General features: G+C 39.7%; 1 protein-coding gene across 2 annotated transcripts in view; it reads left to right on the top strand.

The window, feature by feature from the left end:
• The window catches only part of cacnb1 (calcium channel, voltage-dependent, beta 1 subunit), a 54,522-nt gene that overhangs the window by 20,462 nt on the left and 17,320 nt on the right, over positions 1-16,740 (top strand). The window contains exons 3-7 of one of the 2 annotated variants that reach the window (XM_072692863.1): positions 9,415-9,534; positions 10,737-10,859; positions 11,259-11,395; positions 12,120-12,187; positions 12,776-12,921. In XM_072692863.1, the coding sequence (XP_072548964.1) occupies positions 9,415-9,534; positions 10,737-10,859; positions 11,259-11,395; positions 12,120-12,187; positions 12,776-12,921 (594 nt within the window). Of the gene's footprint in view, positions 1-9,414; positions 9,535-10,736; positions 10,860-11,258; positions 11,396-12,119; positions 12,188-12,775; positions 12,922-14,637; positions 14,667-16,740 lie in introns of both variants that reach the window. The other variant, XM_072692862.1, reaches the window with a different exon arrangement.

The raw sequence follows: 16,740 nt of genomic DNA, 5'->3' as shown, positions 1-16,740 counted from the left end.
TGAGATTTATTAAAATAGTTTTATAGTTTGTTTACATTTGCACTGCTAGATGTGTGTGCTGTTTATCCCTGCATGGCATGAATTATTTATATATTTTTTTTGGAAAGCATGACGGTCCCTGTTGATATATCAGTCATAAAATTCACTCAGTCCTGGTCTCAGGGATCCTTATATTTGCTTCAACATACCTGATTTGTATGATTAACTGGGTACTAACTGCTTCAATTGCAAGCTACAAGCTGATCATTTTGACCAGGTGTGTTGGAGCAGGGAAGCACCTAAAACATGCGGGGCAGGGTCGAGAGTCGAGAAGCACTGCTTTAGCAATATTGCTCTAACAAAAGTAGTCTAACTGCATAATGTTGCCCTGAGGCAACAAATGAAAAAACACTGTTTTAGTAAAAAAAATATATAGATTGCTCCACCCCAGATGAAATGTCAAACCCGCTTCTACCCCTAATTTCATTGTACAGAGACAGGTATGTGACATTTTATTTAATACATTAATACAAAAAAAAAACATTTCAAAAAAAGTAAATAACGGTGTAATAATCTAAAAATGGTTTGTTGCCCAAGGGCAACACCATGCCATAGAGGGTTATAATCAGCTACAGTGAGATAAAATAATTGGATTTGGGGCAGTGGTGGGTCGATGGATAGAGCATTGGTTTATTTAATTTGTGGGTTTGATACCCCACCCTTGAGCAGGCTGGGATATGTGAATAGAGCAGTGTTGTTGTTCTGCACCAGTATAATGACAATAAAGTCAAAAAATGGCTGTATTTACCAAAAACCTTCACATAAATTAGTTCTAACCGATGCTTCAATGCGACCGTAGACTACCAGTCAAAAGTTTGGACACACTTCATTTTTATTGCTCTGCACATTCTAGATTAACGCTGCATACATCAAACCTATGAAGGAACACATGTAATAATGTAGTACTTCCAGGCTGTGTAAGGGCTATTTGACCAAGAAGTAGAGTGACGGAGTGCTGTTTTAGATTACCTGGTCTCCACAACCAACTAACCTAAACCCACCTGAGATGGTTTGGGACAAGATGGACCACAAAGTGAAGGAAATACAGCCAACGAGTGCCCAGCACCTCTAGGAACTCTGTCACGAATTTTGGAAAACCATTCCAGGTGACTACTTAATGAAGCTGATTGAGAGAATGCCAAGATGTGTGCAAAGCTGTCATCAACATATAGAATTTAGTTTACTTATAATTCCATATGAGCTCCTTCATATTTTTGTCTTGATGTCCACAATGTGGAAAATAATACAGAAAAAAACACTAAATGAGAGGTGTGTCTAAACTTTTGACTGGTACTGTTAGGTAAGGTAAATTAAAAGTAACGCTGGAGGTCGTGAGTATTATATCGTGATGCTATAACAATAAAACATCTGAATAATATTTAGATTCCTTAAACAGCAGCACAAAACAGCCTGCATATTTGTTCTGCCAGCCAATGCCATGACGTACAGTATGAATTAGAGTGGAATTGAGAGTCTAATCAGTTTATACAAGGAAGGATATTGTTTCTGCTCCAGTAAAACTGGATATCTTTATTATCCAATTCCCAGGAAATGAGTGTTCATGAGTCAGCCTCATTAAGCGCAGGGCACACAGGTACAGTGTAGCATGGCACTGAGTAACAGCGTGAAGAGCACTCACATTCAAAATAATCTGTCCCTCTTAGCAAAAAGAGTTCTATATAGTGCTGAAAAGGGTTCTTTTCTTCATAACAGGAGCACAACCCATTAATGAGAGGTTCTTCATTGTCTGCAAAGAACCATTAAACCATACCAAGAACCTTTAATGCATGTAAATGTTTTTTGGGTTGTCATGGTTTTATATAGACCTTCACTAAGGAACCCTTAAAGAACTCTTGTTTTAAGAATGTAAAACAATTGGACTTGCTCTCTCCAGGGTGGGCAGATGGCACTTTCTCTTCACATCACTCCAGTGCAGTGCTGGCCGGCACTGTCATCTGCTGGCCGATACATCAGGGCCAGGTACACATTGCTTTCTTCCGAGTGCATTAGATGCCCGTTGACGTTGCATCAGCAGCGGTTCAGAAAAGAGGCACTGGCCCGCTATGCATGTGTCATCATGTCTTCACCCTCCCAGTGTCGGGAGCATTGCATGTGATAAGGGAGAATATGTATGGGTTGGGTAATTGGTGATCTAAATTGGGAAAAGAGGAAAAGGGGAAAACAATTAGAAATAAAACTGAAAAAAAGGTTCTTCACACTCACATCTCATTTACGCAAATGGATGTTTAAGGACCATCCATTGCAAGGTGCTTTCGAAACCCAAATGTGGGTTCGTTGTGACATCGCGCCAAAGAACCCTTTTTAGGTCCATATGGCCTCTTTATGGAAAAGACTAGCAGTGGTGAGCAATGGACAGTACATCTGTGCTTAAACGAACGTAGAAAAATCTGAAATAAAAGTAAAGTTTAAAATACTAAAAAGTTCTTGCCTTCCATCAAAAGTTAAAGTGATGATGTCTTATTGTTTTAATAAATAACATTAATATTTCTGTCTGTATATAGGGATAGCAGCATTATGCGAGAATTGGTATTTCTTGGTTGTGGGTTCCCCCTGTAGCTCCTGACCCTATAGAAGACCAGGTGTTATGGTTGATGGGCTATGGCCCTCACATGCTTACCTACTGATGTGTGTGTGTGTGTGTGTGTGTGAGTGTGTGTGTGTAAGGTTTAACAGAGCTTTTCTCATCAGCTCTCCCACACAGTCTATTTTTTTTCCACCAGTTTTTGTTTCTTCCTTCTCTTTCTTTCTTTCTTTCTTTCTTTCTCTCTCTCTCTCTCTCTCTCTCTCTCTCTCTCTCTCTCTCTCTCTCTCTCTCTCTCTCTCTCTCTCTTTGTCTCTGTCGTTCTCTCGCACTAGCGCGGCTGGGTTCCTGGCAGCTTTGAGTGCTGAAGTGAAGTGCTAAGTGTGTTGTTTGCCGTGACTGGCTAATTTAAATAGCAAGCTTGGGGAGAAAATAGAAATGTGCAAATAAGTAAAACAAGGCTCTGTCAGGAATGAATTGCAGTCATGTTGTTCAGAGAGATTAGTGGTGGGAAGGTAGTGTATTCATATTGCCAGTGTAGTTTGTGTGCTAGCAAATATTAAGGCCGCAGTGAATAAAAGTATTTGATAGTTGAATACAGCTGAGTTTTTGTGTACACATACTGTATGGCTGGATGATCTATTGCTATGTTCTTGTATATCGTTATCAGTATTTGGTGCATTATTACAGAAAATGCTTCTTCAGATGCAGGGTAAAATAGGGTGGCCCTATTTAAGTTTTCAAAGAAGAGGTCACTGGGGACAGTAAGTTGTAGGAGCGTGGCAGTGTATATGTGTGAAGGTGGGAGGGAATTAAGTGCCTCTAAAACCATTAACTTAACATTTCAGCTCATGTGTCTTACAAGTAAACATTTTTTTTAAGCAAAACATTTATAGTATTTGCTTGACAGTGTAAAAATATTAATTAATAATTAATACATAAACATAACCATAATAAATTGATAGATTGTTAGTTGTAGTAGGCACACTGTCCAGCTCAGTTGGTTTTAAATCAATGCAAAATGATATTATTCACAAATTATGAAGAAAAAGAGGACATATGGTCACCCCAGGTAAAATGAATTATCCCATCCTGTAAGAAATCTATTCTGAAATTGCATAAACACACACACACACAATGTGATGATAGCTGTGTGACCTGCAGGGTATTGGAGTGTTGGAGTAGTCTGAACTTGGTAGTCTACTTTTAGATGCTCATCTTAAGTGAAATTCGTCTTTTTAAGAAGAGATATCAGATTGATGTCATGGTATAGTGCATATTCTACATGCTAAACGGTCAGTGATGAACTATACTGTTAAAAGTGGACTGAGAACTCAAAATACTAGAGGGGCTACATAATGTAATACCGATGTCATGGCTGATTGGTGTATAATAGTCTAATAGTTACACTCTTTTAAAGAGAGATTAAGATAAAATAAGAATATTCAGACATTCAGACAATGTAAATATGTTTAATTGTCCTAAATAAATTAACAACAAAATAGCCTATTCACAGTGATGGGCTCCCCTCATCATGTTGGGCAAAACTGAGTGAGGTTGTGTCCACATATTGTACAATGTGTTGATAATGTAATTATCATGTCAGACCTAGTCAAAGACTTCTAATATCAGAGCTTAGGCTAAACCAAGATTATATTACAGACATTATGACTGCACAGTCTAGAGTGTAGTCTGCTACAGATGCTTCATGTTCGGTTATTACCCAATTGAATCTGATTAAGAGCATTTAAACGGTGCAGTTTTGTAGTCTATGAGGATTTGAGTTTGAGGTTTTAAACTGTTTAATGGGTTGGTTTAATGAGAGATATATGAACTACTTAATTACCATATTTATTAAAAACAACAGATCAAGCAAGACATTGATCCACAGAGAGACACTTAGATTTACAATCACAGCGTTCTTGCATGAAATCAAAATCGGAGCCACTTTGACAAGGGCCAAAGTGTGATGGCTAGACGGCTGGGTCAAAACATCTCCAAAACATCAAGCTTCAAGTCTTGTGGGGTTCTTCTGGTATGCAGTGAATAGTACCTGCCTTTTGAAAGTGTTCCAAGGAAGGACAACCGGTGAGCCAGCCACAGGATCAGGGTGCCCAAGGCTTACTGATGCATGTGGAAAGCGAAGGCTAGCCTGTCTGGTCAGTTCCTGCAGAAGAACTACTGTAGTATTAATGTTATGGCTGATTGTTGTGTATATAAAACATCAGTAAAAATACAATATGCTATTCACTGCTTAGTCCATGGCATTTTTTTGCACACATTTGGGCACCCAACAAATTACATGTTGATTTCTAAGTAACTCTTTTTTTTTTTTTCAAAATTAAGTGAATAATAATATAAATTTTATATAAATTTATAAATTTTATATTTAAAAAATATTAAAATAAATAATAAATAAATATTACAATAAATATAAATGAGTAAAATAGGAATTGTGCTCTAAAACAGACTGAAAATGTTAATATGCCAGTTTGTTACCTGTAGAACTTTTGTTCACTTATTTACATTTTAAAAATCTGCAAAATGTGTCCTTTGACCAAGAATAGGTCCAATAAAAATGTTATATGATTCCTTTTAATTGTAACACTAAACTGTTTATCTCCAAAATGGCAACTATACAGGGAGAGGAAAGATACAATGGCTACGTCCCAGAAGTGTACTACACAATATCACTACATTGAGGTATTAAATTTATACTAATCTTAAAAGTACAGTTTTGGCTGATTAGTATGCAAAAAAATAACATACTGACTGAAAGTGATAAAGCATTGCTATGCCAACATACGTCACTGCAAGTTCTCCTGCTGTCGTTGCCATAGCGCGTAAGTTGTAATCACCATTTCTGTCTAATAACTGTTCCAAATGTGAGTAGAACCGACCGGTTCTGAGTATGTATCTTGGATATTCGAGTATGTTTATCCTTATACTCATACTACATACTCCAAAACTAGTTAGTATACTAGTACTAGTAGAAATTAGTACTCAATAGGGACACACTCAGTGACTGTAGAAAACATGAACGCCATGGTTCCATTCCCTTCCGTTTTATACCAAAGAGAGGTGACGAGTCTGACGCCGCCTCTGGTCTCTTTTGCACAGAAGGCGGGGTTACACTAAGGGGTGAAGTGATTGACAGCTGTGGCATGGCACCCTTTCTGTAGGTGAGCTGTAGTGGAACTTACATGAGCTGCACTTTTACTGTTGAGGTATTCCACTTCTGGGACAAACTGGGAATCCAGGGGGGAAATCCGCTCTGCTTCTGGGCTGTAAGCTTAATAAAGGTAGTCTGAGACCTGAGAAAAGGGGCTTTCCACTGGAGTCCCAGTTTGTCCGGTAAGTGGAATGCTCCAGCATTAAAAGTGCAGCTCATGTAAGTCCCACTACAGCTCAGCTACTCCATATAATAAACAGAAAGGACGCCATGCAGGTTCTGCAGACAGTCTTTTCCAACCAAGGCTGTCAATCACTTTATAAGTGATAAAACTTAGTAACGTATCTTCTGATAAAACAGAGTAACGTGTTAAAAACGGACTTCTGGGGGAAATCAGGGAAAACAGGGAAATCTAACTGTTGGAATTAGACACTGGAGATGAAAAGAGGAGGAGAAAAAGGAGATGGACAATAAGCTGTTTTGTCACTGAAACAAATGGGGATGGGCGGAGCTACACATCATACTGCAACCAGCCAGCAGAGGCACTAGACCTGTGGTTGCTTCGCTTTTGAGAGCCGTTGCACTGTCCATGTTTTCTACAGGCAACAATATGGTATATTGCTGTGGAATTTTGCTTCATGGAAATTGCACTTGAACTGGTGGACCAAAGAAAAACCCAAGTGGTGTGGGAGTGGGGGGAGGGTTACTTTTCAGTCTTTTTGGCGATGAATAATTTAACATCATTTAGCATGACATATTTTCACCTCTATTTTTAACCTGATCATCTACACACAAACACACTCAGATTCCCACAAACTTGTACACACACACACACACGTTGAGTCATTCTTCGCAGCTGTCCACATGCCTGTCCGCACCTCCCACGGTTCAGAGTGTGTCTGACACCTGAAAAACAGCGAGAGGAAAAAGGGGAAAGAGAAGGAACAGGCTAGAAGAGAGGAGTGGGCGGCTTATATAAAGACTCACTGGCACTCTGTAGTCTACTGTCGAAAACTGTTAGAGACAACTCTGGGAACATTGTGTATGTGTGTGTGTCAAAGAGACAAAAGGAGAGACAGCGAGTGTGTGTGTAAGAGGAGCATGCTGGCCATGTTTAAATTATGCAAATGAGTCTAATTCTGTTTTTATTTCATGTTTTTGCTGTATGTGCAAATGTTTCTGGACACCCCTACTAATGAATGCATACGGCTATTTTAAGTTGCACCCATTGCTGACACAGATGTGCAAATGCACCCACACACACACCTTGTCTAGTCCCTGTAGAGAAGCACTGCCAATAAAATAGGACTCTCTGAAGCAGATAAGCATGAACCTACTGGCTCCATGCCTAATGCCAGACGAGGGCTAGAGGAGTATAAGGCTCGCCACCAGCTGTGGAGCAGTGGAACTGTGTTCTCTGGAAGGATGGTGCTCCGTCCAATATGTCAGTTGGAGTAACTGCCTCTGCTGTCAAGGGAAAGCTTTCTACTGGATTTTGAGACAATGCTGTGAGGATTTGATTGCATTCAGTGACGAGCATTAGTGAGGTCAGGATGTTGAATGACCACCACCCTGCCTCATCATCCCCAACTACCCCAACTCATCCCAAACTTATTGAATGAAGCACCTTAATTTCAAACCACAAACCAATTGCATTGGTTTACAGAGAGTGTAATTAATCTTATTTAATTATTTAAAAAAAAAAATGTAAATCACTGATATTGGTGTGGGAGAGTGTAGAATAGCAGTTTTTAAAATCTGTAACTGGTGAGCTTTGTCTACATGATGAAATATCATGATAAATATTGTTTCATAAAAATATTTTTAATATTGTGATAAAACATGTTTAGCTTGTCTCCCAGCCCGAGTTTGAAGTCTTTAGTCTAAGTACATGTGAACCTTTTTTCTTCAGCTGTAACAGTGTGTCCGTCAGGCACTGTTCCTCCAAAAGAGCAGTAGGAGAATCTAATGCACGCATTATAATCCTGCACATTATTGACCAATCATTGCAGATTCAAGGAGTGGGTAAATTGTAATTAATGATTAAAATAATTGAGTTTAATCTAGTAATTGTGACATCCGTGACTACATACATTAAAAGGATTAGTTTTAATTACTTATCAGAGTAATACGCCACTATTTAATCAACTTATTTGCCCTTTTTGACCTTTCCTTCTCTTACCAGAGACAAGAAACCACAGTTTCACACATTACTACATCTCTGCAATAATGACATTTATTAAAGACAGAATATGGACACTATGATTGCATTGCTGTTTGGGTCGTGACCTAATGATTAGAGAAATGTGCTTGGGACCAGAAGGTGTAATTGGAAGGTTCGAGCCCCTGGACCGATGGGAAGTTAGATAGTTAGAACATGGCTTTCTTCTCCCACAAAGCCCCTAACCGCCATTTGCTGCCATTTAGTCTGCCCATATTCCCGATTAGGAGAGAAAAATAAAGGAATTTTACATCAGTATTAATCAGCAGCTCATCTTATCAAAGCTGTGGGGCTGAATTAATTATACAAACACAAAAATAGCATCAGAACGATGACGGCTGATACTCAGCATTAAGAGACTCAGGTCAGATCAGAATAAAATAAACCTGATCGGAACATCCCCACTCACTGTGAGTGTGTTTGTGTTCTCTTGCACTGTTCCTGTAAAGGATGATCTAAATCTAAAGTCCAAATATATTTGAGAGAGTTATAAATATATTTGAATGAAAGTGGGAGAGCAATTGCTTTTAAATTTAATTTAAAAAATATTTCAGTAAATAATAAAGAATTTAAAACATGGTAAAAACTCTTAAGAAAAAAAGTTAGTACTTCAATAAACTAAAGTTGAACCTAACTTTACGACAAAGCAAATGAAAACAAGTAAAATTGTATACACAAATAAAAATCTGATACCTAATATAGTGACTGAATACTGTGTATACACACCATTGGCAGAAATGTCCTTTTCGGACTTCGTAACGTTTTCCAGTTCTATCCTCCACCGTACCACTTGTTCCCCCATCCAAAAATCACTTGATTTCTTGTTACACGTCTTGTTTACCTTTGTTTACACAGTGCGACTGGGAGCTCATTAGCTATAGGTGGCCTTTGATTATGAAACATGTTTTTCATGGGTGTCTTTGACAGAGAGAGAGAGAGAGAGAGAGAGAGTAGGTAGCAGTGCTGTTTATAAGCTTCAGTGTTTAGAGTATACCTAAAGTGTTGTTTTTCAGGTCAGAGACTGAGCTAAGTACACACACGTTCAGAGACACAAACATTCACTTGACAGATTGAAGTCACCATTGCAGAATTCTGGATCAGTGTTTCAGTCAAATAAGTTGAGTCTGGTTGCACTCACACAGCTGTTCTAGTCCTTGTAGAGAAGTACTGGCAATAAAATAGGTCTCTCTGTAGCTGATAAAGATAAACCTATTAGCACCATGCTAAAGCACTGAGCTTTAATACCTTTGGTTTCAGAAGAAACAATGAATAAGCAGGTGTCCTGATACTTTTGTCCAGGAAATGTTTTAAATGTACACCGTATATGCTATCCATAAAAATGACAAAATAGCAAACATGCCACCGCAATCTGTTAATGATGGTGTTTCAAATCTGAAATCATCTCTCCTCCCACTCCTCCTCCTCTTTTTTGCCTTTCAGGGCTCGGCAGACTCCTACACCAGTCGTCCCTCAGATTCTGACGTGTCTTTGGAGGAGGATCCTGAGGCCCTAAGGAAGGAAGCTGATAGACAAGCTCTAGCCACACTTGAGAAAGCTAAGGTCTCCATCGCCCTCCCTCTCTGTCTCTGTTTCTTCTTCTGCCTTTGTGATCCGTTCCTGTTGTCCCTTCTTCCCTTCCTTTCTCTCTGATTGGTAGATTGTGTATCACTTATATCAAATCCAGGTGCAGTATCTACACTGCCTCTCCCAAGTGAGAGCCATCAACAGCCATCTACACTTTAGCCGTATCATCAACAGATCAGCAGGTTGATCTCTGGTGATGCCACAGCCATCCATCTGGGAGTCCCAGAGAGCATAATTGGTCTCGCTTTCTCTGGGTGGGTAGGATGGTCCTTCCTTTCCCCCATGACCCAGCGTAGTGCTAGCCAGTGCAGGCATCTGATAGCTGTTAGTTGCAGTTTAATAAGATGTGATGAGGTGTGGTTGTCTGGCTTCATGTAACTTGGAGGAAGCGCGTGCAAACCTTCATCCTTCCAGCACTGGTAGCATTGTGTAATGGGGAGTCCTAGCTGCTGGGTGGGAATTGGAAATGACTAAATTGGAAAGAAATTTGGGACAAATCCCAAGACACTGATACACTTATACCCCTGCACTTAAATAATCATATTACTGTAGTACATATTTAATTCCCAGTGGATACTAAGTCATTCAAAGCAGCCGCTGGATAAAAAACCTTACACTTCATAACTGAGTAATTAGCCTAGGGGTTCAGTGCAGTTGAATCATGATTATCATACGATATTATCCCACCTCACATCTAGAGCCTGTTTACACCTGTCATTAACGTGTTTTTGGTGATCGGATCACATTCAGATTTCGCTTGACTGCATGAAAAGCCAGTTGTAACCACCCCAAACGCTCCTTTTAATACAAGTGTAAACGGAAAAGGCTTTCTTTGTGTTTGTTTTTACACCGTAATGTAACAACGAATTTCATTTGGTCACACTTGAGATGCAAGTGTGAACAGATCCCGGTCAAAGTAGATCCAGATACTATCCAGATTCAAAACGTATGTTAATAGCAGGTGTAAACAGGCTCTTAGTGTCACTCAGGTGTATTTGATTTCTTTAATATTCTCAAATACTTTATTTTATTCTAAGTATTACATCCAATTAGACCTTCAGTGGGCCACTCCATCATACATGTCTTCTTTTCGTTGACTGCATGTTTGTATGTATTATTATTATTATTATTTGTTAGTATTCAAACTGGATGTCTGTCTCTCTGCTCTTTCTTCACAGACTAAGCCAGTTGCTTTTGCTGTGAGGACTAATGTTGGTTATAATGCGGGTCCTAACGATGATGTTCCAGTGCAGGGCATGGCCATTTCATTTGAAGCCAAAGATTTCCTGCACATCAAAGAGGTCAGTTTGGCCTCTCATCCCTGAGACACGTCCATGCTCTGTATTTCCCTGTTTTTCAATTCTAATTACATGTACAGACCCCCCCACACACAATTAAATCAGTTGTTTACTGTACTCTACTGTATATTTACTGTATGCTACTTTAAACCTACTGTAATATTAATGTGTGCGGGATTTCAGTTGAGTGACCCACACACTAAAATTTCACAGAAGGTATCTCTTCCCCCACATATGAACACTTGAATTGTTCATTTGAGTCATGCGTACACCCTGCTGGTTTAAATTGGCCTCAAATTAACGCTGTAAGAAATGATTTATGCATTACTTTCTATTCAGGTTAAAAGCATAAATATATCAGTCTCAAAGTGTGTGCATTCGTGCATGTGTTTCCACCAACAGAAGTATAATAACGATTGGTGGATAGGTCGTCTGGTGAAGGAGGGGTGCGAGGTGGGTTTCATCCCCAGTCCAGTAAAGCTGGAAAGCACTCGTCAGCTGCAGGAGCAGAGGAGTAGACAGAACCGCCTCAGCTCCAGGTAACAGTAGGTCACAACACCAACGCTTACATATCAGCCCACCACACGATACATACACGGTGCTCCAAGAGAGGACAAACTGGTGAATTGACGACAGCATCATGGGCGCCTAAGGCTCATTGATACAATTCATGGAGACCCTACCTCACAACTTATAGGACTTAAAAGATCTGCTGCTAACGTCTTGGTGCCAGATACCATGTGATGTCTTTAGAGGTCTTATAGAGTCCATGCCTCAAATGGTCGGATCTGTTGTAGCAGCACAGCAGTCTATTTTTTGTTTAGACTTTTAGTCTAGTCCAGATTCCTGTTGGCTCCCCACTAGCTTCATCTAACGAGACCTGGTTCACATAGTAACTCGTATTCTAAGAACTGGCAGAGTCTAGCCTCCACTACTTCCACAGGGGGCTTTAAACCCCTCTAGCATACACCTAGCATTAGGCATGGTGCCAACAGATTCATGCTTATCTTCTCTAGAGAGTCCTATTCTAATGTCACTACTTCTCCACAGGGACTTGACAAGGTGTGTGTGTGTGCATTTGCACATCTAAATCAGAAAAATGGTGCACCTTAAAATAGCTAAATGCATTCATTAAAAAAGAGTGTCCACAAACATTTGGACATGTAGTGTATGTAAGTGCAGCCTTTCACACGTGATTATTTCACAACAATCTGTTTGTTAACCACAAGCCCCCATCTCTGTTTCGTCATTCCCTTCTCACAGTAAGTCTGGTGGGAGCTCCAGTCTGGATGTTGCCTCAGGAACCCGCAGGCCCACCCCACCTGGAACAGGTACGCTCAGACGGGGAAATTGCAGTGTGTTTCAGTGTGTTATGCTGCTATGGAGATATGATATGAACCCTCCTTCCCCAACAACCATGTCCGCAGTTTACTTAACAAGCTGACTACCAAATATACAGATTCCTCAAAAGCAGTCGCAGTTAGTATGACCCTCTTTTAGCCCCCACTACCCTCCTCCTCTCCTTATCCTCTTTCTATTTATTCATCCTCGTTCCTCTATCTACACTTCCTTCCTTTCTACCATCACGTTTAACGAGCTTCTTTTGCTTGGTTTTCATTGCCTCACATTGGTATATCATATCTGTCATAGCTTTTTTTCGTTATGCTGTAAGCTTGATTTTGCAACTCTTCCTTCATTAGCTTTTAGCTTTCGATCTCCGCCTCTGTCTCGTTGCCCATGTTTCTGAGTCAGAGACTGCTCATAGTGTACATCATGTTGCTCTTCTTTCCCTCTCTTTTCATCTGCCTACACTTCTGTCTGTCCCTCTTCCCCTTTCTCGCTTCCTCTGTCCCTTTCTGCATCATTACCAACTGTTCCTCCCCCTCCCACCCGCTTCCCAATTGGTTCGGCCCATATAGCTGATATGTCCTCCGCGCTTTACGATGACTCGTCGGATTTGGAAGCTGAGGAGGCGGAGCCTGCTGACACGCGTGACCGCAAGGGCGTGGCTGGCAGTGTCACCTCCCCTCAGGGCAATGTACCCCGTCTGCCCTTCTTTAAGAAGGTAACCTTAGTGATAACCTTCGTCCCAGCCTGCATCAGGGAATGCCCAGACTAATGCCCAAAGACAGTTCCTAACCAAGTGTTTCTTTTGTGTATGTGGCATTCGAAGTGTGTGTGTGTGTGTGTGTGTGTGTGTGTTTTCCTTCGAGTGTGAAAGGCTTTTGCTGATGCATGGAATTCTCTCACGTCTGGTTTCTTACCTTCAGTGATACGAGCACAATGCGTCTGTGCATCACAGTGCTTGGCCCCCTGACTTTTAAATACTGCTAATATGATGATGATTCCAAATTCTTAACACTTAAGTGTGTGTAAGCTGGGTGAGAGCTATATCGTAACTGTTGTACTGGTATGCAACATGTAAGTGCAGATAGCGTGTTTTGCACAGTTTGTATATTTTGTTAAGTTTAGCTTGTTTAGCTACTGGGTCGCAATAGAAATGCAGCAGTCCCTTATCTCCTGCTCTGTAACCCATTAGTATCTCTTAGTATTATTCATATCTATTCTATGTAAAGATTAATTAAGACCTACATGTCACTGATGTCATGTAAAAACCTCCAAATATCTCAAAAATAGCTACTTTACAGGAGAAGGGAAAAACCTTCTTAACTTTCAATAGAAGTCAGGGTAAAATGATTCTAAGTCATTTTGGAGAATTTCTGTTGGCGTGTGCGTCGTGACATTTTGACCCAATGTAAATAATAACTGTAGAATAAAGAACAAAAGTATAAAGTATTGTGTACAAAGTTCATGTTCATGGGCTAACAAGATTTTACTGATGCTCGTCTAAGTTAAGCCCTGTTGTTAACTTTTAACTATACTGGAGATCACTGATTACCATGATATTGAATATCAGCACTAAAATCCTCATGACAGCCTTAGTTGTTATGTTATCTCTGAGGTAATGTTAGTTCAGTTTAGAAGGAAACTGGGAGGCAGACTGATCTGCTTCTATTTAAGGAGGGATAATAATAATAATAATAATAATAATAATAATAATAATAATGATATTTGTGCTATCAAACAATATGAAATTATATATCACCCAAGATATATATATATATACAGCGTATTATATTATTTATTGTTATTAATATGTATAGCAATATTCAACACATTTAAAATTGAATTTGTGATAGTAATTGATAGTCAATAATAATGTCATAATGTCAATAAATGTCATATCATGTCATGATTCTCATTCTCATTCTCATTTACCAGTTCAGTTTTGCCCTGTATATTTTATTTGCCCAATAAAATATTTGGACGCAGTCACAAAAAACCTTTGTATTCCCAAATTGGCAACTTTACAGAAGAAAGAAAAAAATTATCTTTCAATACGAGTCATTTTTGGAGCTTTTCTATTGGTCCAAAAATAAATAAATAAATAGAGTAGCAATTTGTAACTAAAATAATCATGTTACAATTGTGTCTCTGAATAATACAGTAAAGTGTAACTATACTTTTATTATAATGTTAGAAATTAGTTCCACTGTTATATAATACTGTACATTTTTTGTCCATGCCACCTGCTACTGGCTAATAGCACTAATTCCTGTAACCTAGGTGGCATTTCATTGGCTAATGCAGTCCTTCCCAGCCCTTTAAAATGTATTAACAGCTTGTCGATAACCTCCTGTGCCTTGTGCTTCTGTTTGTTTGTTTGTTTGTTTGCTCGCTCTCTCTCTCTCCCGGCGCGGGTGTGTGTGCGGAATGCTAGGTGGCCCAGCCAAACAGAAACAGAAGTCGGTGAGTCACCACAGAAGCGAACTTTTAACATTTCAGCCTCCTCCGCATCTCTTTGTGCTCTTCTTTCTGTGTTTCTCTCATCTCTTGTTACTGGCTGTTAACAAGAGATCAGAGCAGAGTATTGGAGCATGTCCCTGTAGGTGATGCTCCGCCTGCATCCTACAACACTGTCTTCTACCATTGTAGTGAGGAAGAAGGTCACCATTTTCAAATTTCCTTTCAACACGGATTCCTAAACCCACATCTTTATGCTGATACCAGAACTTTTTCCACTAACCCCCCCCCCCCTCCACAGCTACCCCATACACACACCTACAACGAATCAATCACTTAGCCTACAGCTGAATATGACTCATATTTCATACACGAGAAGTGACAGATGACTAGCTGAGCACGCCCACTGTCGTGTCTGGCCTTCGAGATATTTTGATACAGAAACAAAGACTAAATTCAGCTTCCCTGTCATCACGGTTTTAATCATGTACCTTTGAAAGTCTCGCTACTAGATCCTTTTATATACAATGACATATGAAAACATCCAGTTAAGGGCTGATGCTGTTTAAAAACCTAGAAACTAGCAAGTAGAGACAGTGAAGGGACAGCTGCATCATTAATAAGTTTATTAGTAAAGTAACAAAACTTACAGAGCAGCTCCTTGAAAGTGTGAAAGTGTGGTCTGTTAAAGTGGCACACCCATGCATAATTATGACCAGCATGAAGGTGACTAAATGCAAAATTAATCTTAATACTATATGTCCAAATGTTTGTGGACACCCCTTCTAATGAATGCATCCAGCTATTTCACAAGTTGTGACAAGTTGCACATCTGTGTCAGTAATGGGTGTAACGCAAAATAGCTGAATGCTGTCATTAGAAGGGGTGTCCACAAACATGTGGCAGACATATAGTGAAAGTTCTAAACCAACTGAAGGCTTCTTGATTGATTAATTGACTTTGATTGATTGTTTTTTTTTCTTGACCACATGACATTTCATTTGAAGGTACATCAAGATGTAAAACAAGTGGTCAAACAAATGTGATACCTCAATACCCAATCTTGCAATGCAAGACATAACTACATACTAATAACAGTAGTAGGAGCATCCTGCTCTTACAACAGAATGTCTCAGTTTTTAAAGATCTATAGCTCCTTCCAGGAGGATGTTTTTGAGAGATGGAGTTATCAAACATCCTGACCTCCTGATGCTCTTGTCGATGAATGAATGCAATCAGATCTCTTCTTCAATACCCTTGATTTCAGAAGGAATAATGAGCAGGTGTCCCAATACACAAACTGTTTAATGATATAATGAGAGCTGACTGTTACTGTTATGAATGTTATTACTGTTTAAGGGAGTATACAACAGTGTTTAAAGTTCACAGTTTGTCATGTACCGATCTCTCATTTTTCAATTATGCCAAGACAAGTTCTCAATTCTGAGGTGACATGCAGCTAGATCTTAGAACCAGACAAATGTCAATGTGGGGCTCAAGAAAGAAAGGAAATGCAAGGAAATGTAGGAAATAAACGCTTGAAGTCCAGCATTGAGATACAGTGTAGGCTGCTATACAAAGTTTTTTTATGTAAGGTATATGAGTAAAAGTTAGATGTAGGTAAGCTGCACCTTTTCTAGGTTTAATATTACATAATGTGCGAGAGAAAGAGTCTAGAGCACAGAGAAGAACTGTGTGTTGTCCCTGGTGCATGTCACTGAAATACTGCAGAAGAGTTAGTTTGGAACAACCTGTTTGCACCTGAGAGATACTCGTCCCCCGCCAACACATCAGCACACGAACACAGTTCGGGATGAGGCCTGAAACTCCTCCTGACAGCATGTTCTGATTGGATTATACCGCGTGACACATAGAATGTGTATCTCACCCACGCCACCCCCGACACTTTTGCTAACGCACATTTGTGCACCTGTCCAGAGTCATTGTGTTGGGTGTGTGTGTGGGGACAATTGTATATGCACAAAGAAATTTGAGATTTGAGAAGACAATGGAGAGCGCTGTTTCCGACTGGTATCAGCGGGGAATGTGAGTCTGATGTTACATAACAGGGGCATGTGAG

Source organism: Salminus brasiliensis, chromosome 12 (genome assembly GCF_030463535.1).
Source record: "Salminus brasiliensis chromosome 12, fSalBra1.hap2, whole genome shotgun sequence".
In the NCBI taxonomy this organism is placed as follows: Eukaryota; Metazoa; Chordata; class Actinopteri; order Characiformes; family Bryconidae; genus Salminus; species Salminus brasiliensis.
This window is presented reverse-complemented; position numbering and strand designations above follow the sequence as displayed.